The sequence below is a fragment of the Cucurbita moschata genome, unplaced genomic scaffold (genome assembly GCF_002738365.1).
Source record: "Cucurbita moschata cultivar Rifu unplaced genomic scaffold, Cmos_1.0 Cmo_Scf00037, whole genome shotgun sequence".
NCBI lineage: Eukaryota > Viridiplantae > Streptophyta > Magnoliopsida > Cucurbitales > Cucurbitaceae > Cucurbita > Cucurbita moschata.
Window position 1 is genome coordinate 820387 of NW_019268553.1, and position 24107 is coordinate 844493.

The 24107-nt window shown below is 36.6% G+C and overlaps 5 protein-coding genes across 8 annotated transcripts in view; 3 read left to right on the plus strand and 2 right to left on the minus strand.

Moving 5' to 3' along the window:
• Positions 1-635: 635 nt before the first annotated feature.
• Positions 636-4769, minus strand: LOC111431796 (protein-ribulosamine 3-kinase, chloroplastic). 3 transcript variants are annotated; one of them, XR_002708567.1, is made up of 10 exons: positions 4577-4769; positions 3481-3634; positions 3309-3399; positions 3105-3179; positions 2930-3018; positions 2679-2797; positions 2185-2325; positions 1790-1866; positions 1034-1264; positions 636-825 (listed from the first exon to the last, which is right to left on the minus strand). XR_002708567.1 is itself a non-coding variant. In XM_023068503.1 (9 exons), exons 1-9 carry the CDS (start codon positions 4671-4673, stop codon positions 1118-1120), a joined length of 990 nt encoding a protein of 329 aa, XP_022924271.1. In that variant the 5' UTR covers positions 4674-4769; the 3' UTR covers positions 972-1117. The 3 variants fall into 3 exon arrangements, 1 of the variants encoding a protein (XP_022924271.1); XR_002708566.1 differs by lacking the exon at positions 636-825 and adding an exon at positions 847-955; XM_023068503.1 differs by lacking the exon at positions 636-825 and having other exon boundaries at positions 972-1264.
• A 2595-nt stretch (positions 4770-7364) lies between these two features.
• On the plus strand, positions 7365-10749 carry LOC111431874 (UDP-galactose/UDP-glucose transporter 2-like). Its single transcript, XM_023068588.1, has 7 exons — positions 7365-7782; positions 8106-8134; positions 8224-8425; positions 9442-9684; positions 9765-9866; positions 9995-10102; positions 10501-10749. The coding sequence occupies exons 1-7, from the start codon at positions 7657-7659 to the stop codon at positions 10747-10749; spliced, it is 1059 nt and encodes a 352-aa protein (XP_022924356.1). The 5' UTR covers positions 7365-7656.
• On the minus strand, positions 10328-14011 carry LOC111431875 (ADP-glucose phosphorylase). Its single transcript, XM_023068589.1, has 4 exons — positions 13381-14011; positions 12911-13201; positions 11719-11991; positions 10328-10675 (listed from the first exon to the last, which is right to left on the minus strand). Exons 1-3 carry the CDS (start codon positions 13861-13863, stop codon positions 11731-11733), a joined length of 1035 nt encoding a protein of 344 aa, XP_022924357.1. The 5' UTR covers positions 13864-14011; the 3' UTR covers positions 10328-10675; positions 11719-11730.
• A 688-nt stretch (positions 14012-14699) lies between these two features.
• LOC111431873 (CRS2-associated factor 1, mitochondrial) lies at positions 14700-17359 on the plus strand. Of its 2 annotated transcripts, none has more exons than XM_023068586.1 (5): positions 14700-15348; positions 15577-15704; positions 15881-16106; positions 16204-16331; positions 16635-17359. In XM_023068586.1, exons 1-5 carry the CDS (start codon positions 14808-14810, stop codon positions 16851-16853), a joined length of 1242 nt encoding a protein of 413 aa, XP_022924354.1. In that variant the 5' UTR covers positions 14700-14807; the 3' UTR covers positions 16854-17359. The 2 variants fall into 2 exon arrangements, with proteins under 2 accessions (XP_022924354.1, XP_022924355.1); XM_023068587.1 differs by lacking the exon at positions 16635-17359 and adding an exon at positions 16406-16602 and having other exon boundaries at positions 16204-16365.
• Positions 17360-18431: 1072 nt separating this feature from the next.
• The window catches only part of LOC111431872 (lysophospholipid acyltransferase LPEAT2-like), an 8258-nt gene continuing 2582 nt past the window's right edge, over positions 18432-24107 (plus strand). Inside the window, exons 1-9 of the mRNA XM_023068585.1 lie at positions 18432-18981; positions 19286-19466; positions 19658-19717; positions 21123-21286; positions 21372-21435; positions 21536-21604; positions 22554-22649; positions 23021-23065; positions 23225-23286. Coding sequence (XP_022924353.1) covers positions 18530-18981; positions 19286-19466; positions 19658-19717; positions 21123-21286; positions 21372-21435; positions 21536-21604; positions 22554-22649; positions 23021-23065; positions 23225-23286 — 1193 coding nt within the window. The 5' untranslated portion in view covers positions 18432-18529. The remainder of the gene's footprint in view (positions 18982-19285; positions 19467-19657; positions 19718-21122; positions 21287-21371; positions 21436-21535; positions 21605-22553; positions 22650-23020; positions 23066-23224; positions 23287-24107) is intronic.

Below are 24107 nucleotides of genomic sequence, written 5' to 3' on the forward strand. Positions count from 1 at the left end.
GTTGGATGGAGAATTATACTTTTGTGGGCTCCAGAACTGCGTCGTTTTGATTTGGATAGGGAAATCACTTCGGGAGCCATCGCAACTTGCTTTAGAGGTTGGACTCTTTAATTAATTAAGTCTTTAATTAAGATTAACATTTGATTATCTCTCTCACTCATTTCTATTAATCATGTGTGTCGTTTAGATCAAATTTGATAATGACTAATATTAAAGTGTTCGATTAATCAAATTAGTTCACTCGGTATTTGGTAGACATTAAACTCAGCATTTTGGAACCATCTCGAGTGCATGAGATTTAAAATTTCAATTGTTTGAAGATGAAGATGTATAAACTGTTTGATATATTTTAATTGTTCAAGCCTACCGCTACTCAATATTGCTCACTTTGACTCGTTACCTATCGTAGTCAGCCTCATAAGACGTGTCTGGTTGACAATAATGGGCCAAAGCGAACAATATCTACTAGCAGTGGGCTTGAGCTGTTATAAATGGTATTAGAGTCGGACAATACGAGATACGGGTCGAAGTAGGACTAGATGATCTCCATAGTAGCTGCATTTTAAAACCATGAGATTGATGACGATACATAATAGGCTAAAATAGAGAATATCTACTCTAATTTATTTTAATTGCATAAAGAATATTAGCAATTCCAGCCTATTCCGATGAATTAGTCGCCAATTTCAACCGCCCCTTCCAATTCTCTTCCTCCCGCCATTTTCAGCCGCGAGATCTAGCGAAGCCCTAAATCCTATTTTCCGGCGAGTACTGCCACCGCCAGCGCACGGCGGCAGCCGGCAACTCTTTTTCTAACTCGCTCCGCTGCAACAGTAAGAATTGGAGGAGGAGTTAATCCAAGAGCTCTCAATTCCAAGGTCCGTGTCTATCTGAATTATCTCTTAGTTATTTAAGCTATGTATGATGCTGATTTCTTTTAGCTGCTTTTGGATTACTGAAATTGGGAAATATATAAAGAAATCAGTAATGTCGCTTAGAAGCATGAATAGGAGGGAGAAATGGATATACATACTGTAGAGCTCTAGGTACAACTGGCATCGGCAAAATCGACTATGAGCTAGGAACCTTCAAACAAATCTCACTTGAAAAATCATTTCTAAGTTTGAAGTATCTGCAGATAGTCGTCGATTATAGACATGGCAGATGAACGGTACCCGGAACCGAAGAGATTGTAATGGTTCAGATAATGATACAACAGATAAAGATCTCTCCTCTTCTCAAAACCAGGTTGCTTGGGCATAACCTGGACAAAACGACCAAACATTTCAAATGTAAAAACTAGTTAGCATGAGCTGAATAGGCAAAGGAAAAGTAGTATCGGTTCTAACTTGTAAGAAGATCATAATGTGAATAGGGGAAATGTAACCCTCCAAGCCCACCATTAGCAGATATGATCTTCTTTGTACTTTCTCTTAAAGTTTTAAAACGCGTCTACTAGGGAGAAGTTTCCACACCCTTATAAGGAATGCTTCATTCTTCTCCTCAACCAATGTGGGATCTCACAATCCACCCCCTCTTGGGGATTCAGCATTCTTGCTGGCACACCACTCGATATCTAGCTCTGATACCATTTGTAACCGCCCAAATCCACCATTAGAAGATATTGTCCACTTTGGGCTTTCTCTCAAGGTTTTAAAACGCGTCTACTATAAAGAAGTTTCCACACCTTTATAAGAAATTCTCTGTTCTCCTCTCCTATCAATGTGGGATCTCACGGGAAACAAATAAAGAGGAATCAGGAATCTATTAACTTGGAAAACAATAGTACCTGAAAATAAGCATCATAAAAGGAACCTCCAAAGCCAGCACACCATGACATTCCAAATTCTGCTTCATTGTGTCCATCTGAAAAATGTAGTCTTAGAAACCAAACACTTGCTAAGATAAACGACTTCTTTTAAAGATAAGTTGTTGAAGCTCTAGACCTCTCCTGGACTAGTTCTTTGGATAAAAATGTAACGATAAAAATAGAAAGAAATGCTAAAAACCCAATTGAATAAGAGGTAGGAGCATTTCGACTTTGATTCATCTACGCCAAAGATCTACTATGTTGTTCTCTACTTCTACTTCCGAGGGATTCATTTCGATATCACTGATCTTTTCGTATCCAAGCATTATTTTGGTAATTGCAGATGCATGAAGTATGAGGAAAGTTGAACTTACAATAACATGCTGGGTCAAGTATAACAGGCTCTCCATTCTTATCAGAGCTGATATTTCCACTCCATAAGTCCCCGTGTAGCAAACACGGTTTGATCGTGACATTATCAAACAGAGGTCCAATACTTTTTGCCAGCCTTTGTCCTGTTAAATGCAAAAACAACATAAAGCTCAATCAGAAAGATAGCCAAGGGCAGCTGTCTATACAAAGAAAGCCATAATTCATCATCTTCAAGTGATGATAACAAGTTACTAAATCTTGTAATACCTATCTGAACACCAAATCTTCAAAGGCAATCAAGGGTTATATTACCCCTTTTGGAACATATGGCAAGATCATAAAAGCCTTTTTATCACACAAAACTAAGATCGAAAACACGGTCAACATACTGCTAAAAGAAAATCTCATTTTCGTTTCGGACATTATTTGGAGAAGTTATATTGTTGAATGTCAACCAGACAGACATTAGTGCCATTCTCCAAAACGCGATGTTTACCTTTCTCATAAATGGTTCTATCGCCATACTGGTCAAGTGCTAGCCTCAGCTGAAATCCCAATCTTTCCTCCGCATAAAACTGTACCCAATCCGATGACCAAGTGTTTATTTGTGGAGTACTAGGAACATAAGACATACAAAGAGAATAAGAACTCACTTATAAAACGCTGCTTCAATTGCTGATAATGGTACTTATCTATGACCTGTGCATATACTTACAGCACTAGCAGATAGGATTCACAAGAACTCACCTGCCAATGGTGTTGTTGACATCAAACCCAAATCCCTTGTCAGATATTCCAGCTTTGTGCATTTCAGCAAGCTTTCTTCCCAGCTCAAACTGAGGTCAGTAAAGGGTAGATTTAAGTTCTGTTGCCATATTCATCGTTTCGATTCCAACGAAAAAGAGGATGATCTATTTCTTACCTGGTTGCCTCTGGAGGAGCCAAATTCTATGAATTCCATAATGATGTATGAGCCACCAGAAGGTAATGATCCGAACTGTAATGAGTAAAATAAGTTCAGTTCTTATTTGTAGTCAAGCAATGGATGAAAGAACTACAACTTTAATGAAGGAACAATGACTGGATAATAGAGTATAACTCTTCCCGGAACTGAAATTCTTCAAACCTTGAATGGTTTAGGAACACGGATAGTTTGCGTTTCGTACATTGCACTTAAACCAAGAGCTTCTGCTTCAAACATTGAGGGTCCAATGCTCCTGAGTGAGTTACATAACTGCTCATAATTTCTCTCACTTCTTTTTATCATCTGTCAACTATAAGAACTCAAGAGTTCTTACCTATTCCTTTTTACAAAAAAGGACCCAGCATCCGTGTCGTAGCGATTTGCCTGGTTGATGCAACCACCACCAACTGGGCTAATTTTTGTTATCTGTGTTGCTTTTCCTTCAGAGAGAATCCATTCTTTTATAGGATCATCTCCCATTGCTGCAACTGAAACCATTCAGAATGAGAAGTTCAATCAACTCATGTCACCTAGAGAGTTCATTAATATCAAACTTCTGCATGCTTTCAGAGAGAATAATGTAACAGTGCTAGTAAATATTGTCTTCTTTGGACTTTCCCTCAAGGTTTTAAAACTCGTCCACTAGTGAGAGATTTTCACACCCTTACGAAAAATGCTTCATTCTGCCTTACAACCAATGTGAGATCTCACAATCTACCCCTTTGGGGGCCAACGTCCTCGCTGGCACACTGCTTGGTATCTGGCTTTGATACCATTTATAACTAACCCAAACCCACCGCTAGCAGATATTGTCTGTTTTGACCCGTTACATATCGCCGTCAGTTTCACGATTTTAAAACGCATCTTAAAAACCTTAAAGGAAGACCCGAAAGGGAAAGCCCAAAGAGAAAACCTTAAGGGGAAGGCCGAAAGGGAAAACCCAAAAAGGACAGTATCAACAAGTGATGGGGTCGTGCGGTTGTATATGACCTCTAAATTCCACCGACATCAGTAATTGGAATGGACAGAAGTATGTAAAGAAACTTTCACAGGCAGAAGGCAAGTACCATTAAAAGCAGTAATGGCATATAGATGGAATCAGGTACTGAAATTTACAATAATCCAAAGAAACCCAAATATAAACTGGGAATCTCTGATATCCCCAAAACACCAAAACCAAAAATCTCAAAACAATATAAGAAAAGCATCATTAACATAACTCAATCATCAAAGGAAATGAAACAGAACAGAATGGCAATGCACAAGGCTACAATCCCATCCCAAAGTGCTCATCTTACAAAGAACACAAACCCCTCAAACTCAAATTTAGAATGGAAAAACACGAAATTGAAACAAAACTGGAAATTGAAGGAAACAATGAAGTGGATCTGCAGCTAACCAGTGTAGGTTATGTTCAGAATTGAACTCACCGGCAAATGGTCGGCGTTTGGCGGAGGAGAGAGGAGGACGACGAAACAGAGAAGGGGAAGAGGAGGGGAAGTAACTGAGACCCATGTGTGCCACCATTATCTTTTTGGAGGACGGCACGAGGCCAATGGCCAACAAGGCCGATTGCCGCTTGGTTTGTAGTGGTTGCGTTGATATGATGGTGTGTGTGAGAATCTGTTGCAACGACGTCGTTTTTCTTAAGTGAAGAAAAAAAAAAAAAAAAGTCTAAAAAATATATTTCTCCGATCTCCGAGTCAGAGAAGTATATTTGACTTTTTTTTTTTTTTAATATTATTGTATTATTTTACCAAATGATGTTGAAAATTAATTAATTAGTTAGAAATAGAGAAAAGGTTAAATTGGGTTTACCCAATGAGGTCATTGGGAAAGGTAAAAGTGAGTATTTAAATGCCCCATTGCTTGTTATTTAAATAATCTCTATTCTCAAAGTTTATTTTATTTCTTCAATCCCTATGGGAGATTTTTTTTTTCTTTTTAAATACTCTAAACCTAAATGCTCGCCGTTTACCTAACCTCTCTTGTGATTTAATTTTTTATCGAGTCAAAATTTAGTATTATTAAGATAATTGAACGTTTGATTGATTCAAGTATTCAGGGCTCGAAACTCTATTGATTCGTCGTTTCTTTGAATTTCGTTGAATTTCATATGGAGGATGAATCTTATAAAGATCATACTGATCCTTATCACAAAAGACGAGATTAATCGGAACCATTCAAACATGTACATTTAAATAAAACGGTACTTTCGTAGGAATTATAATTATGGGTTTTCAATTTACAAGGTAGTATGAGATGAAGATCTGTAGTAGACAAATAAATTACCCGTTTGATTTAGCATGTCACAATCAATTTTACTCTATATTTTAGCATGTATTTGGAAAGGAGCTCTGATAGTTGACTTTTTTTTACCTCATAACTTAAATTTGATAATAAATTTCTTGAAATTCAATGCCTAAAAAAGTGTAATAAATTTATGTTCAATACATTAAGAGTATTCTTGCTCCTACCAAAATAAGTGGAGACATGCATGTAGGACCGCGTCAAAAAAGTCAATCCTTTTCCTATGACGCTAAAAAAAAAATTCGGGTCGAATTTCTACTCGCATAATTCTACAAAACAATATCTTGGCAATGTAGATTTAAGTGGTCATATTGGATCCTTTGGAACCATCACAAGTATAACCGACCTATATTTGAACGAGAATGTCGTGTTGTCCAATGAAGCTAGAAGAAGGTGACTCGAACAGACAACTGACTCCTTGTCAATAGAAAGGAACGGCCAAACCAACCCAGTTGGCTAGTCAATCTCAAAGATCTTATCAGCCGACAAATCAGAGATGTATGACCACAATACCGACCTTACCAATATCGGAGGTTTACTAATCAATGACTGAATAAGGAAATGTTAATATTTCATTAACCATTTTTGTAAATAATCTATAATCGAACATTAGTTGGTCTAAAATTATTGCTGAATATTGAAAAAAAATAAAATAAATGACAATACTAAAATACCTAAGCATAAATTTTTTAAAAAATAACTAAAAAAAAAAAAGAAAAAAAAAGCTAAAATTTAGTCCCACATTTACTTCTTCTTTTATGGTATTAATGTCCCTTCATTTTTGGTTATATAAAACTGTAAAACGTGAAATTACTTATCTACCCCTGCTCCCCGTGTATGTAAAGGACACGGCAAAAAAGCTTAGATTCAGCACGCGCAAATCCACAATACTCAAGTCTCCATCCAGCCGTCGGATCAAAAAGGGATGATCGAACGGCCCAAATAGACTGTGGCGCAAAAAAGTCAAAAGTCAGAGTCAATCCTTGTATCCAGCACCTTATATTATTAACCTCGTCAAAATGTCGACTTATTATACTAAAACAATAACAAAACAATAATAATAATATTGCTGATAATTTTATAGGGTTGAATGTATAAAAAATTTAATATTTTTTTAGTTAAATATATGTCTAAATTTCTAATGTTTAATTATTTTTTTAATAATACTTCCTAAATTAAAAAAAAAAATCATTAAAGAACTAAAAAAAACTTAGAAATTTTGAAAATACGATTATTAGCCAAATTTAAAAAACAAAAAAAAAAGTTTTAACGTGACTTAAATTCTATATATAATATTTTAAAATTTAAATAAAATAACTGCGAAACCTAGCTTTATAATTTTGAAAAAAATAATAAATATAATCGTTATTTGAACCTTAAATTTTAAGAGAATTAGTACATAATGGTGGTTTGTTCTCCTCTCCAACGTGGGACATCACAATCGAGTCGATGTGGAACCGGCCCCAAATCCACCCTTCTTTGGGCCCAGCGTTCTTACTGGCACACCGCCTCGTGTCTACCCCTTTCGGGGAATAGCGAGAAGGCTGACACATCGTCCGGTGTCTGGCTCTGATACTATTTGTAACGGCCCAGATCCACCGCTAACATATATTGTCCTCTTTCGGTTTTCCCTTTTGGCTTCCCCTCAAGGCTTTAAAATCGGTATGTTAGAGAAGGTTTCCACACCCTTATAAATGGTGGTTTGTTCTCCTCCCCAACTAACGTGGGACATCACATTCTGGCTCGAGCAACCAATTTTTTTAGAGAGATTAAATTAAAAAAATATAAAAATAAAAGGGATTACTTATAATTTTTAAAATAAAAGGGAATAAAATTGAAGAAAAAAAAAAGTTATAATTATGATTAGGGGTAAAATAAATAGTTTAAGGCATTTTTTGGACTAATTTTTGTGTGTCATGAGTTAGTGTGCGTGTATGTGTGCATTACGAGAAAGGCCAGCGCAGAGCTTAGAGTGTAACGTGAATAGAGCTCCAGTCCTCGCCACCGTCCCCATCGCTTACGTTTCTTTATAACCCATTCTTCAATCGATTTTCTCTCTCTAACATGCAAGTTCCTTCACCCTCCAACGTTATGCTCGATTCCTGTTCTTGATTCCATCGATTTTTGTTTCTCTGATTCTTTCCTCATTTTGCCGTTTCTGACCTCTTTCCGCCTCTTTCATTGGGGGAAGATCGGCGTTATGAAGAACGAGGAGCAGATTCGGACTCTGTTTGGGATTTCCCTCACGGATAGGCCTAAATGGCACCAGTTCCTCATTTGCTCTTCTGGATTTTTCTTCGGCTATTTAGTTAACGGCATCTGTGAGGTATTTTTCGTGTTTTCCCTTTCTGTTTGGTTCCTGAGAAAATGCTGGACTAATCAGTGGATTTCTACGGTTTTTCTTTTTTTAGTTTTAGTGTTTGATTGGAAGGATTTTGTGTTTGTTTGGCGTTTGTTTCTCGAGAAAATGAAGTTTCGGGGAAAGAAAACCACTCAGAAAACTCGATACTCTTTGATTTTGGCATTCAACCTGAATATTCTTCACTTACATTTCGTTTTCAAATCAAAGAATTGCGGCTAAATTATATTATTACATGAAATCTTTCCAAATTCAAGTGAACTGAATCTCCATGTCTGCCTAATTTCTAGGAATATGTCTATAACAAGCTGCAATTCAGGTGAGCCTTTTGACAGAAACTTCATATAACATTCCATTTGAGGTTTCATATCCCCAATTTATTATGTTATTATGTGTTTATTGGTGTAGCTATGGATGGTACTTCACATTTATTCAAGGATTTGTGTATCTGTTTCTGATATACCTCCAAGGCTTCACTGCCAAGCATATGGTGAACCCTTGGAAGACTTATGTCAAGCTTTCTGCTGTGTTGATGGGTTCCCATGGCCTCACCAAGGGGTCTTTGGCCTTTCTTAACTATCCTGCTCAGCTCATGTTCAAATCTACAAAGGTAAATCTGCCTTGAAATTTTGTTTGTTTCGGATTTCTCAATAGATACTAAAAACCAACGGGTCGTTGCAAGTTGATGTCTAGTGTCGAGAAACGATCTGATAGCTTGTCATGATTGAATTTTATGTTCATCAATAAGGATAGTATCCATCCAATGAATTGAATAGTTAGCCGATGTCTCGCGAGAAATGATGTGATAGCTTGTTGTGATTGAATTTTATGTTGATTGGTAAGTATAGCATCCATCCAATGAATTGAATAGTTAGCCTTTTTATTATTTTTTCTAAATGTTTGTTCTTGATCTAAAAGCTTTTAAAATTTTTAGTTTCATCTTTTTTGGTCTTTTAGAATTTTAATTTCTTTTTTCTGAGTTGACTTTTCCCTCTCCAATTAAGTCCTCATAGTTACTAAAAATTCAAAAAGTATACTTTTTATGAGGCTGTCATTTGTATTATGCAATGGATTCATTTAAGCTAATACTATAAGATCATGCAGTGGGTAGATTTTTTATTTGATGGTTGTGTATGCATAGTACTTCCAACTTTGTAATATTTACTAAATTACAAAAAAGGAAAAGTACTCATATCGTGCAATATTACCTTTGATCATTCAAAATTATTCTAAAACTACCATTTGGGCATAAATTATTTTGAATGCAGGGCAAAAATTAGGATCTAAAATGGTGTGCAATGACTTGAAACAAAAACAAAATTTGGGACTCGAACACCATTACTCTATTCCATGTCATTGCCACACTAGTTTCAATTTCATCCAAAATTTGAACAGTAGTTTTAAAGCATTTATGAAAGATCACAAGTTTGTAATTCAGGCAAGTACATTATTTAGGCATCATGCCGTCAAAACTTGTATTACTTGCGTGAAACTGGGAGGGAATAAAACATTATAAATAGGATAAATCAAAGGTTTTATAAAACTAAAAATTGAAAAAGATTAGAAACTTGGTACATGGTTTCGTCAATTCGTCACCTGAAGCTAATGAAGATTTTGATGTTTCAGGTTTTGCCAGTGATGATAATGGGTGCCTTCATACCCGGCCTCAGACGAAAATATCCCGCTCATGAATACGTTTCTGCTGTACTTTTGGTTGTGGGTTTGATCATCTTCACTTTAGCAGATGCACAAACATCTCCAAACTTCAGTATTCTTGGCGTGGTCATGATATCGGGTGCGCTAATCATGGACTCATTTCTTGGAAATCTGCAAGAAGCCATCTTTACCATGAATCCTGAAACCACACAGGTGATTCCTCACTGTCCTATCCATGTTTCTGTGGTTGGTTACATGTGAAAAAGAAAGCTGATTCCAAACTGACCAAACAGATGGAGATGCTCTTTTGTTCTACTGTAGTTGGCTTGCCTTTCCTGATCCCACCCATGCTTCTCACTGGAGAATTGTTTAAAGCATGGACTTCATGTTCTCAGGTAACAGTTAGCTCTCTCTCTCTCTAGAACTGCATTTTCTCCTACCTTTTTCTCCCTTTTCTTCCTTCTTTTCATCCCCTATTGTGCTAAGTGAAACCCACATTCTAAGAATACCATGTTTTATGCAGCACAAATACGTATACGGTGTGTTAATTTTTGAAGCCATGGCAACCTACGTCGGCCAAGTCTCTGTTCTTTCACTCATTGCCCTATTTGGGGCAGCTACTACAGCCATGGTACTATTCACTTCTTAAACCATTTCACACTTTACTTGACACTCCTCCATGTGCAATGGTAGGAAGTTTTGAATGCATTTTTCAAGCATGTCATAAATGCCCACTACATCAATGTTGTCCTAGCTTTTTCTTTCAACCATTTTCAGAAATGATTCTCTCTCAGTTTCAGCATTCCAAAACAGAAGATATGATCAGTGAATCACATTGAGTGCAACTGTTAAGTCCTAGTTAGGTCATAAACTTTTCGATCATTTGCTTTGATCCATAAATATCTAGGATTAGAATGGATCTTTTGAAAATGGAATAAACATAGATTTTAAAGAATGAGAAGATGATTTAAACTTTGAATTATTGCGATCCTCGTAGTAGCAACTCAAAACAATTGAATTCTGCCACAGATAACAACTGCTAGAAAGGCAGTGACATTATTGCTATCTTACTTGATATTCACAAAGCCATTAAGCGAACAACATGCGACTGGTCTGCTGCTCATAGGCATGGGGATCTCGCTGAAGCTCTTACCTGATTACAAGCCCAAAAACAGAGCCTCTTCAAATGCCAGAACTTCCAGACCTGCTAACAATGACAATGAAATGACTCCTCAAATAGAAAGTGAAAAAGATGAAGAAAGAAGGCCATTGGTTTAAATTAGGATACTTTTTTATTGTATTTTTCCCCCAAATCCCATGTTATAAATGTAAGAAGGATGCCTCTCAACTATACAATTTCAGTAGATGGCTTCTCCACATGCTCTGATGATAACAATTTCAATGTTCAAAATAGCTGAAATTGAATTGTAAATGAGGTCACATAGGTCTTCCATTTTTACGATCACGCACCACCATGTCAATTTATATCCTATTTTTTTGAACAATTTCAATGTACACGGATCAATTTCAATATATATTGTATGATTTAACCATTGGAGGTTGATGAAAGCTTGTTTATTGAGGAAAAAAATGGCAGACTCCAAGAACCTGGATTACAGAGATACCATAATGTATGTATTAGGCGTCTTCAACCTTTTTCTTCTTAGAGAACTAATATTTATGGATATACACTTGCATCTTCTCTCTCAAAGTTGTTAATTCAATAGAAAATTGATGCGTTTGTGATGTATCAATTTTGACAATAACTTTAGATCATGAATTAGAAGCATCCTAAACTACAATAAACATTTCAATCTATAAAAATAATATATATTAAAATGTATGCTATAATAAACGTTTCAATATTGTGTTTGTGCTCTAATAATTTTTAGAAATGAGTGTCACCATGTACATGTCTCGTATCGAGTTTGGTTGTTTTATTTGTGTTTCCTAGGCAATATCCATCCCGAGTAGATTAGATTTCGAAGTGCAAGATCTCGCTCTTAGTACCAAATAGGAGAATCACCAACAAACAAGTAGCCCCTACTCGTGAAGAATTACCCAGAAACATCCAAATGAAGTCATAGAAAAGATTTTTTTCACAATATAAAACTATGGATCAATCTCATTTCATGCAAATATGTCAAATTGTATGATGAACTCAACATTTTCTTCATGAAAAAGATAGGCCAATTCTAATCTCACACGGAAAATAAAATAAAAGGGAGATATCATAATAGAACGTACCAGGGCCTGCGCCTATATTGAAATGTTAACCTCCCTCATGATCTTAGCAGCATCCTCTGGAAAAACGGGATTGATGTAGCAACCAGTTCCAAGTTCAAACCCCCCCACACCAGAGAGCTGAGGAACAATCTGCAAAAACCAGTGGCTGTAAGCTGAATCTGATTCCGAAGCCTGTAAGGGAGAAGTGTGAATCATGAAGTTGAATGGTGGTTTGTTCAGCTGCAGAGACATCTTCATGAGTGTCACTTTCAATAGCCCACCAAGGTCAACAGCCTGCACTGCACATGAATCAGTCAGCATCATACTTTGTTGTGGTCATCAAATGAATGTAATGATTTGAATTATCTTAAAATTACATGTTTGATCCTTGAAGTTCTAAGCTGTGCCTATCCGGTTCATGTAGTTTAAAACATTCGAATTCTCAATTGTGTAAGAGTCCAAGCTCACAGGTGGATATTGTCCTTTTTGGGTTTTCTCTCAAAAGTTTTAAAACGCATCTTCTAGGGAGAGGTCTTTACACCCTTATAAGTACTGTTTCGTTCTCCTCTCCGGCCAACATGGGATCTCATAATCCACTTCCATTAGGGGCCAGCATCCTTGCTAGCACACCGCCCAGTATCTGACTCTTATACCATTTGTAACTGTCCAAGCCAACCATCAGTAGATATTGTCCTCTTTGAGTTTTCTATTTCGGACTTCCCCTCAAAGTTTTAAAACTTGTCTTCTAGGGAGAGGCTTCCACACCCTAATAAGTCATGTTTCGTTCTCCTCTCCAGCCAACATGGGATCTCATAATCCACTCCCATTGGGGCCCAACGTCCTCGCTAGCACACTGCCCAGTATCTGACTTTTATACCATTTGTAACCATCCAAGCCAACCACTAGTAGATATTGTCCTCTTTGAGCTTTCTCTTTCGGACTTCCCCACAAAGTTTTAAAACCTGTCTTCTAGGGAGAGGCTTCCACACCCTAATAAGCCATGTTTCGTTCAACCGATGTGAGATCTCACATTGTGTCTAACCCAATTTAGTATTCAAGCATTTGACGATGTAAGCATTAAATTGGAATAACTAATGAGTCTTATTAGACACAAATAAAAAACACTTTAAGATAGGTTCCAAAATGGATATAGCTACTAAATAGACATAATATTACTCAGAGCCAAACTTATATAGTTTAAGATTTGACTTACCTTCTCCTGATCCAGCTCGTGGAAATGAGAAACATGGTCACGGGGAACGATCCAGAGCTCAAAAGGAAACGAGGCTGCATAAGGAACAACTGAAATGAAATGGACTGATTCATCAACCAAAAGGTCCTTTATAGGAACATCACAGATGCTGCATTTCCCCGTCTGATTGAAATACTGCTTCATACTATCAAGTCGAGTAGAAACAGAGGGAGGAATGACTGGAAGACCCACCATCTGACTATGGGAGTGGGTCATGGATGCCCCAGCTGAGGCACCGTGGTTCTTAAACACCTATCGAATCAACAGAATGAAACCAGATAGCAATTCAAAATCTTGATGCACCCCACGTGTTCGACGAAATGAAAATGGCACAGCGCAGAAGAAACCAGATGGAAAATCATCTCAAAATCCCCAGAAACGAGCATTTTGCAGAGAAAAAAATTAAAGAAAGGAGAAAGAAGAACAAGAACCTGAACATATTTGATGCTGTCATCGCCTGCGAGCTGTAGAATCCGCTTCTTATAAGCGAGAAGAACCTGAGCGACGTCCTCGGGGATCAAATCAGAGAGGTGAACCGAGTGAACAGGGGACTCAATAATGACATCGTGGAATCCATAGCCGTCCAAAAGGCAACCCCAGACGAGAGAATCTGAGCACAAGGAAGCCGAAGAATCGAGATCCTTGTCCCTACTGAGAGCAGGATAGAGATTCTGAATGACACGAACTTTCCAATCGGAGTTTTGGGGAGGAAATCGAAAGATCTCGGGAGCGCAGTGGTGCTCTTGGCCGATGCAGAAGGGGCACGTTTGGGGAGGATCGGAAGAAGAAGGAGCTGGGGATTTCGATTGGAAATCGGAGGGCCGTTTAGCTCGTGCGGGTGAGAATATGACCCAACGATTCGTAACAGAGTCCTTGCGGAGTTCGGGACGGCGGGATTCAACCGGCGACGCCATTTTCTACGGCGTGAAAGGTTGGGAGTATTTTGACTGGATAACCTAAATCGTTCTTAGAAATGTTCCGGCGGGAGATCACTCCACGAGCCTATTTTCCTCCCCTTCCAAATTCCTCTTAAGATCAAATATTCACCGTCCAATATCGATCCTTGCTCGGGTTCGATCAGTTGAGTATTGTTTATAAGTTTAAAAGTGTCTAGTAGCTCTATCGACCTAAACTCGTGCACATATTACTGGTATTGAATGCATCGTTAGATTGTGCCGAGTCAAATTGGCTCCGTTTTTTCGTTGCAAAAAAGAGACCCCTGCTTTCTAGAACGATGAATATTCAGTCCGTGGAGGCTGTAGATACTATGGATCATACGACTTCCAAACGAGTTGCCTTTCTAAGTCTCGTCGATCTTACCTATACGTTGTGTTGTGCCTCGAGATGGTCGTCTTTTGTCCTCCTTTCAATGGAGAATTTGCTCCCGGGTCGTTCGAAGGGGGTAAAAGAGACATCGAATAGAGATTAATTGTTAATAACTAAATAAATATATATTGAAATTTTGAATTTTTAAAAAATATATTAAACATTATATTACATATTTTTTTTTATAAAATATTATTGATTTTATTGAAAATAAGAATTATTCATTAATTTGGATGTTTGGGCCTATTCCATTTGAATAGGCCCAGTAGCCTGTGAGAAAAGTGGGCTCAGGCCCATCTTCCTAAAAACTCACATACTCGGGTTTGGGCCTTAAAATCGTGGCCCAGTAGAAAAAAATTATGAAATAAAGGGTAAACTAGTTATTTACCCATTAAAAAAATATAAAAAAAGGAAAAATAAAAAATAAAAGACCGCGAATTTCATAATACTGTAAAGTCTAAACCGATTTCGCCGATAAACCCTAAACCATTTCCGGTCGCGCGACATTGTTCATCCATGCGCAATCTACCTCATGTTCGTTATCAGACTCTTCCGCCAGAATCCAATTCCGTTTGCTCATCCTCATACACCTTCCAATCGATGTTTCTGCTACTCCAAACTCCGGGATCACTACGCTTTTGAATCTCCACCTTCTCTCTCCCCTAAACCCCCACCGCCGGAGCTCAAACCGCGGCAAAACAAACCACTGAAACCGCGGTACAAACCACCATCGTCGCTCGATCTCGCTGACAAGAAGCCAAAGCATTCAGACTTGCCATTTGATTTCCAGTACAGTTACACGGAGACTAGCCTCTCGGTGAGGCCTATCGGGCTTCGAGAACCGAAGTTTTCACCGTTTGGGCCTGGGCGGCTTGACCGGAAATGGACTGGGGTGTGTGCCCCGGCGGTGGACCCGAAGGTGAGCTCTCTAGAGAGCACGGAAGATCCAAAACTGGAAGAGAAGAGAAGGGTCATGTGGGAGAATATTCAAGGGGAGCCACTGACAGGAGCCGAGAGAAAGACTTTGGTGGAAACTTGTCAAAAGAAGAAAACAAAGAGGCAGATTAATTTGGGTATGTGATACCAAGTTCTATTAATCTATTGTTTGCACATATAAAATTGTTGATCTTGGACGCTGTTTTCTCATCATTTCTAATTGATAGATGCTTCATGGATATTGAGATAATCTTATTTTCTGTGCTTAAATTACTGAGGCATCTGATAATACGATCTCTATATTGAATGGCTCCGTTGGGATAATTGCATTTTCTTCTAACTACATAACTTCTATGCGTTCGTAGGAAGAGATGGTTTAACTCACAATATGTTAAATGATATCTATAATCACTGGAAACATGCTGAGGCAGTGAGGATCAAATGTTTAGGTGTTCCCACTGTTGATATGAAAAATGTGTGCACGCAGCTTGAGGTATGGCTTTCATTTCTTTGGGTGGAGTTTTCTTGTTATAGGCAAATGTTTTAGTTCTTCATTTCTTAACCTATTGATATTGTTCCACAAATTACATTCAACATATTGAAAATGTATTTTGAGTCACACCCACCTGTTCGTGTACGTTTAATTCCGAGGTTTGTCCATGCCTGCAGGAGAAAACCTTTGGAAAGATCATCCATAGGCATGGTGGTTTTCTTGTTCTATACAGAGGGAGGAATTATAATCCCAAGAAAAGGCCATTCATTCCCTTAATGTTATGGAGACCCCATGAACCTGTATATCCCAGGCTGATTAAAACTACAATTGATGGACTGAGCATTAATGAAACAAAAGAAATGAGAAAGAAAGGACTAGCTGTTCCTGCTTTGACAAGACTTGGTATGTGTTTGAGAACTTTTTTTTAAAGCTTGTTTCGAGTAATATTACCGTCTCATCATAACGTCATTGACTAATGCATCATGCCTGTGGATTTTAGCAAAAAATGGTTACTATGGTAGTTTGGTACCCATGGTTCGAGATGCTTTTCTCTCCTGCGAGTTGGTTCGGATTGATTGTCAAGGCCTTGAGAAGAGTGATTACAAGAAAATTGGCTGCAAGCTTCGGGTAATGGTCGTTTCCCTCATGCCTTTATGTAACTATTCTTAAATTCTTAAATTCTTAAATTCTTAAATCCTTAAATTCTTAAATTCTTAAATCATAGAAAGAAAGGAAGAAGGACCCTTACCATGCCATGAGTGTTGTTCTTCATGTGTACCTAGATTTTTGTTTCGTTGCATCATGCATTGGCGTTAAAAATCGGTTCTACTTGACTAAGTCCCGTGCTCATCTCCTAAGGAGGAGGGAGTTGTTTATTGTGCCAAAATTTGAATTCTTTTCATTTTTTATCAACTTTCCTTCTTAAATCAGGACCTTGTGCCTTGTATCTTGGTGACGTTTGAGAAGGAGCAGATTGTAGTGTGGAGAGGCAAGGATTACCAGCCTTCAGAATCTGAATGTTTTCTTACAGTCAGAGAGTCATTTGATGATGTTGATGGCAATACGAATTGTGTCGACAATGACGACGACAATCAAAATTTTGACGATGAATGCTCCGATTCGGGCTTTCAATCTGGTAATAACGAGTAGTCCCTTGGTTACTTCACATCCTATGCGAATCATTGTACCAAAACACCATGATCTTTTGAGCTTGTGATTTTGTTTAAGGCTACATATTAATATTGCAGCTGCAAAGCAAATTCCCAAAGACCGATGATTCGAATGCACTATGCTGTAGATTGACCCATATTGTTTGTTCATATCATTTATTGCCTCATTCTTCTGTTCTCCCATGAGGGAGTCAAAATTCTGCAGGGCATTCTTTTTTCGGGTTCAACAATACCGTAGAGCGTAGAGGTTTGAACTTTTAACTTTCTTTTTGACAATGGTGTATACTTTAGCTAGCGGAACTATGTTCATGTTGAGTTGTTCCACGCCTATATTGGCTTATCAAATTTTTGTTATCGCAACCCACGAGTCTTAACTTCCCTCTAACGACTAATTTTCTTCCCTTTTTTGTTCCGGTTTGACAACGAAAACGTCGGGATGTTCTTCTCTTGTAGTCTGGTCCAGTCTATAGACGATTATTGCCCTCATTTTTCAGTGCCTCCAGTTGTTATTCTACCCGATGAAAGCTACACATGACTGATAGCTTTGAGATTGCTCGTGAACTTTAACATCTTTAACGATGTTCATCTTTATTACTACTGCATTTAATAATATACCTGTGTTTTGATATATATTTGTTTCATATTAGATTGATCTTTTAATCAATCTTTTCATATTAAACATATTTTACTAATTTCTTAATTTTAATATATTTTTTTATTTTTATGGTTATAGTTATGATAGATAGATATGAACTTTTCACCCTTGATCTAAATTATATGTTTGACTAATTTAATAACGGTCAAATTAACTTAAATACTATGTTTAATAATACAGTTTTTATAACTACTACTAATTAAAATGCGTAAATTTATGAATAAAAAACAAATAAATACACCTGTCCATTAAGATAATATTTGATAATGAAGGTCGGAAGGCTTAATACGTGGCCGCCGACAGCCTCCAAAACCCTCTGCCTCTCTCCCCACGTAAGCAACCACCTCGGCATCTTTCCGCCGACCTGTCTCTTCATTTTTCAGGTCAAATTTAATTCGTTATTAATTATAAATTTTATCCTTCCATTTTAAATACTCTATTTAATTGTTTTTAATTATAAATTTAATCTTGATTTTTATTTTAAAATTAATAGATATATTAAATACAATTTAAAGATTTATTAAGCATAAAATTTAAATTTATATATAATTGATCACTCCCATTTATCAAATATTCAGTGATTATACATTTTTTTAAAATTCATTTAAATTTAAATTGTTTATTTTTTAAATTTAATATTAAAAAAGGAGAGAGAAAAATTCAATAAGAAATTTCACATTGTTGAGATTGAATTAAATGGCCAAATATTAAATATTTGGATAAATAAAAAACATCAACTAGGAAAAAAAGTGAGCCATCACGTGCATGCACGTGCCAATATATTAGTTTTCTTAACAAGATGGATCTCCTTTATTATAAAATAATAATAATAATAATAAATAAAATAAATAAATTCCGCGAAAATGACGAGTGGCGAACTCACAGACGCCGCAAACCAATTGACCATTTTGCCACCATAAAATTTTACCCTCCATCAGTTGGCCACTTCACATTCTTCAGTCCTCCCCCTTTCTCCCTTCCGTCTTCTTCCCATCTCATCAATGGCGGACCACGATCTCACCTCGTCTCTGCTCCCTGCCGAGTCCTCTGACCGTGTGGACGTAATCCTCAGAATTGAAGACGATGACGGTGGTCCACCGGTGCAGATCAACAATCAGAACGGCAATCATCACGATCCTCGATTGTGCTTTAGCAATCCGTATGGGTTTCTTGGCTCCGATGGATTCTCCGTTCCCGAGATGACCACTGTGGATCCATTTCGGAATAATACGCCGAGTATCGATGGGGTGTATGAGTGGGTTAAGATTGTGGTTTGCATACCTATTGCGCTTGCTCGTCTTGTGCTCTTCGTGCTTTGTCTTTTGGTTGGATATATAGCGACCAAGACGGCGCTTCATGGGTGGAAGGATAAGGAGAATCCGATGCCTAAGTGGAGGTGTAGACTCATGGGGGTTACGAGGCTTTGCGGACGGTGTATTCTGTTTTCTTTTGGGTGAGATATGCTTCTGTTTGGTAAATTTAGGGTACTCGTACTCCCTCTTTAATCATGGCTGTTCGTGTTTCTTTCCATATCTCGAGTGTTAATACTTTCAATTAATACAAACACGAGAAAAAATAATCAGCGTACTCTTACGATTTGTTATCATGCTATTTTGGTATGCCAGATAGTTGTAATTTTTTGTGGAAAATAGATTTCCGGCTCTGTTTGGTAGCTTATCTCTTCCTTGAGATACAACTTTTTCTACTGCTATCATTTGTCTAATCTAGTGATTTTCATTTGTTCGTCTCTCTTTCAGATATCATTGGATAACAAGAAAAGGGAAGCCTGCTCCCAGGGAAATTGCTCCAATTGTTGTGTCGAATCATGTATCATACATAGAACCGATCTTTTATTTTTATGAGTTATTTCCAACTATGGTCGCAGCTGAGTCCCATGATTCCATACCCTTTGTTGGGACCATCATCAGAGCCATGCAGGTCATTTCATGTCCTTTTCCACCCGATTAACTCTTTCCAAGTAAAGATGCGTGATGCAGGGGCCGGGCCTAAGGCATAGGCGCGCTTGGTTTTTTTTAAAACACTGATTCATAATTAATTAGCTATCTGCTGATATAATATCTGTTTCTTGTGGAAAAAGAAAATTCTCAATTATTGTTTACATTTCTCAGGTGATTTATGTAGATAGATTTTCGCCTGCATCAAAGAAGCATGCCATTAGTGAAATAAAGGTAAAAAGTTTCTGTAACTCTCACATGTAATCGCGCATCACTTTGCATGTAATTCCATGTTGTTTAGCATTGAAAAAACATATTCGAAATTGTTTATTGAGTTGCATTCCTTTTTGGGGATAGGAAACAAACAATTTCATTGATCAAATGAAATTACAAAGTGAGAGTCTTATCCAAAGGATTACGAAAAACGTTTCTAATGGGCTATAAGAGAGCTTAAACCATAACTACAAAAGGGTAAAACCAATTCACACTATGTAAGAGAAGTAAAGGTAACAAAAGACATAGAAGATTTGAAGTCCTGTTGTGTATCTTAGAAGATACGCAAATTTGTCTCGAGCCATAAAGACTATAAAATGCTTGTATGAAACTGAGCCAAAGAGTCTCCTTGTTCTTGAAGGGATGCTCGAGAAGGATAATATTTAAAAGATCCGTAGGTAAAGTCAACGACCCCCACAAAACTCTGCAAGATAAAAGTGCAGTAAGATCTGGTAAAAGGACATGAAATGAAGAGACGACTGCGTGTTTCCAAACCATTAGTCCACATGGAACAGTATGGAAGAGACAAGAAAATGCCCAATGATCTAATTTGGAGCCTGTCTTGGGTGTTCGGACACGAATGACATAGTTCCCAAATAAAGAACTTACTTTGAGTACCCATTGATGAAAGGGTTCTGGGTTAAGATTTTGTAGAAAGACCATTTTGATCTAAGTTCCATTCCCAAGGACCCTCTCAGTTGGTGATCATAACATTTGTAGGAGTATGGAAGTTTCTTTGTTGAGCATGAGGACAAAAAATAAGGGGTATTCTTCTCTCAACCGTATTCCCCAACCAATGGTCAGACCAAAACTGAGTAATGGAACCATTGCCAACCTTAAAAGTGATATTCCTATGAACATACTCCCTTATAAGATCAATATTTCCATGGACCTTTGAATGAATTGGGGGCTTTTGTAACACATTTTCTTCGAACTCAAAGACAGTTGTACAGCCTATAGAACATAGTCTCTGTTCAAGTAAGGTTGTTTTCTAACACATTTTCTTATTTCTTTTGAAAAATTTTAACATTGTTTGGGTGGTGTGTGCCTCGGTAAAGAGCTCTTATCATCTAGGTCTAGTTTTAAAACAATGGAAAATCATTTTCCCATTCTCTAACTAACTTTTTTAACACCTCTTTATTTGATTACTCACAAGTCACATTATATTTTATATACATTAATTGTTTCGTTAGATTATTGTTTTTAAAACTGAGGTTAAAAGCTAAGGACATGGTTTATTTACAAGGACACCGACGAATGAATTATTTAGTATCTCTCTTCCCACTTTTTCTTGTTTGATGATTCACTTGAATCAACATGATAAGATTTTTGATAGAAAACTGTGCTTTCAAGGATGTGAAAACAGAGGAAGGCTTCTTGTAATAAATTTCCAAGAGTTCTGTTATTTCCCGAGGGAACCACTACGAATGGAAGGGCTCTCATTTCTTTTCAACTTGGTGCTTTCCTTCCTGGTTATTCAATCCAACCTGTTGTTGTTCGTTATCCTCATGTACACTTTGACCAATCATGGTAGGTGTCTACTCCTCATTTGATTGTTTATTTGGTGCCAACTCTCTGTCTTACTATGATGTTTGTGAAATGCTATTTTGTTTAGGGGACTTGTTTCTTTGCCAAAGCTCATGATTAGAATGTTCATGCAATTTCACAATTACATGGAGGTATTTTTTTCCGATCTTTTTTGTATCCTTCACCTGTTTACAAACTTTTCATTTTATTTTATTGAGGCAATGTTAATGTCTCACTTTATTATCTGACCAGGTTGAGTATCTTCCTATTATTTCACCACGGTATAATGGAAAAGAAAGCACTCTTGAATTTGCTAAGAGGGTATGGTTCTGCTCATTCGAGTTTATAATTTCTTTCTTTCTCCTTCAGCAATTCTATGGAAATTTGAAGTGCATGGGTGTTACTTTCACATTTTTTAATCTGTGTATACTTAGTGATAGTCTAATTCCTTTTTCTTTCATCATGTAAATTTCCTTAACTGAAACAGTCCGTTTGAAAAAAATTTCAATCTCAATGTGGACGTTAGATCCTAATTCCTTAATTCTTGTTATTAGAAGCTATCATTTCATTTTTTTAGTGTTCCAAGTTCCAATTTGTTTTGGATGCATTTAGATCCCTTCCAGTCTTATTCTGTACTTTCCTTACTCGAGGATTTAACTATTACTTCAAAATTCAGGTGCACAATTGATAAATTTCCAAAACCTAAGTAGAGTAAAACCCACTTAATGTTTGACGAATCAAGGAGCTTGAACAATGATTGAAAAGTATTCATAGCTAACTCTTCATGCCTAATTGGGTGGGAAACTACTTATGCTTTGTTAAAATACTATATTTTTATTATGCACTTTGGGTCTCATTCCATTTTAGTCGTACTTTCAAATGTCCAAACTTAATCAATTAGTTTTTATTATTCATTTGAAGTTAATTTTTTATTCAACCCGGTAAAGTAATAATGATAATTTCCATTTAATAAAGGACACAATGTGAATTTATTTCCAAAATTTATAGAGGGAATACCAATTATAATTTTTCTAGAACGGTTAACAAAAAAAAACTAATATTAGGGGAATTTATTGATTGTACCGGGACTAGAATAGAACAAGTTCTGATGTTCAAGGACAAAAACTTTATTTTAACCCTTTTTTCTCCACTCAATCAAATTTTAGTACGTGTTATTTATGATCTAATAACTAATGTGTTTGGTTACTTGTTCTATTTAGCGGACAGTTCATATTTATTCTTGATGAGAATTGAAAAATTATTCATGCAGACTAGCCGTGCAATGGCCACTGCACTAAATGTTGTCCAAACGCCTCATTCATATGGAGATTTGACACTTCTGACCAAGGCTGCTGAGGCAAATCAAGTATGTACTTTTTTTCGTTTTCATTTTTGTGTTGCATTTAATATCTATATTTTCAGTAGTCGATTATTCACATTCCAACTCTATTGTTTCCTTTAAAACCCGTAACTTATATTTTCACTTATAAGCAGGTTCCAGTAGGGACTGAAATATAATGAATATTTTATTCGAGTTTAAATATGAATGATGGATCTGGTTTATCATCCACTTGATTAATTCTGTGATTTTTAACACTATTTGTTATGTCATTTTGTTCCATGTTATCCTTCCGGTAATGTTAATGGTCTTTATGCTTTGGTTTACTTTCTTGAACTTAATGCTTATACTTTATTTTTTATCCTTACCTCGTTGTGATTGTGATAACAATTTTGCAGGAGACACCCTCTGATTATATGATTGGAATGTCCAAGATGGAACAAGTAAGTCCTTGTTAACATAGCAACGAATAATTTTTTGGTCCAGTATATATGACATTTTTATTGTTTTAGTTCATCACCTTCTGAAATATCTCCCTTATATTTCACACGATTTTCTGAATCTATATTACAAAGTTTGGTTTCTTTTCCAATTTGTCCCAGGTCAGCAGCCTTGAAGTTGTTGATTTTCTCGACAAGTTTCTTTCGATGAATCCCGACTCCAGGTACTATTCTACTGTTCACTTCCATGTGTAAAATATTTAAGGTTTTTCTATTTTGTTGGTAGTGTTGGACATGATAAAGTAAGGAATAGAATTATTTTTGAGAATATAGATTGGGAACCGCTGATGATATGTGTGCTATAGTGCGTGTTAAAATTTCCTTCCAATTTTATTATCCCATCATTTGCTTATTATTCACGAATTGGAGATTCTTTTAAATAATATTCTTATAATCAGCCTTGAGTTTCAAGAACTTGTCCTCCCATGAACAAACAGTCTGAAGTATGAACATAGCACTCTTGTCACTTTTGATGTGGAAATTATTGAATTGAAATTTGGTTATGTTCTTATTGGGGGAAAAAATTGAGCCGTGGACCACTTTTAGTGTGGAAATTAGTGACACTGAAATATCTCCCTTAGATGTGGCACTCTTCTGCTTCACTATTAAAAGTTAATGTTAAAATCAATGGACTAAATGACGATGTAATGTGAAAATAAACATTAATAATTGAGTTAAAGGTACTCTTATGTTTATTGAAATAGAAATTGTACTCAACCGTAAAATTAACTCATTTTATATGGCACTTTACTCAAAATTGTTTATTACTAAAGAAAGTTGATCAGTAAATTATTCATATTCTGATGATGGCCAAGCTCATAATAATAGTAAATTATTCATTACTCTACTCAAAATTGTTTATTACTAAAGAAAGTTGATCAGCTAATTTTTTTCACAAAAAAAAAGAAAAAGAAAAAGTTGTAATAATGAATTTATTATTATATGTTAAATAATCTCTACACCCCCCCCCCCCCCCCCCCCCCCC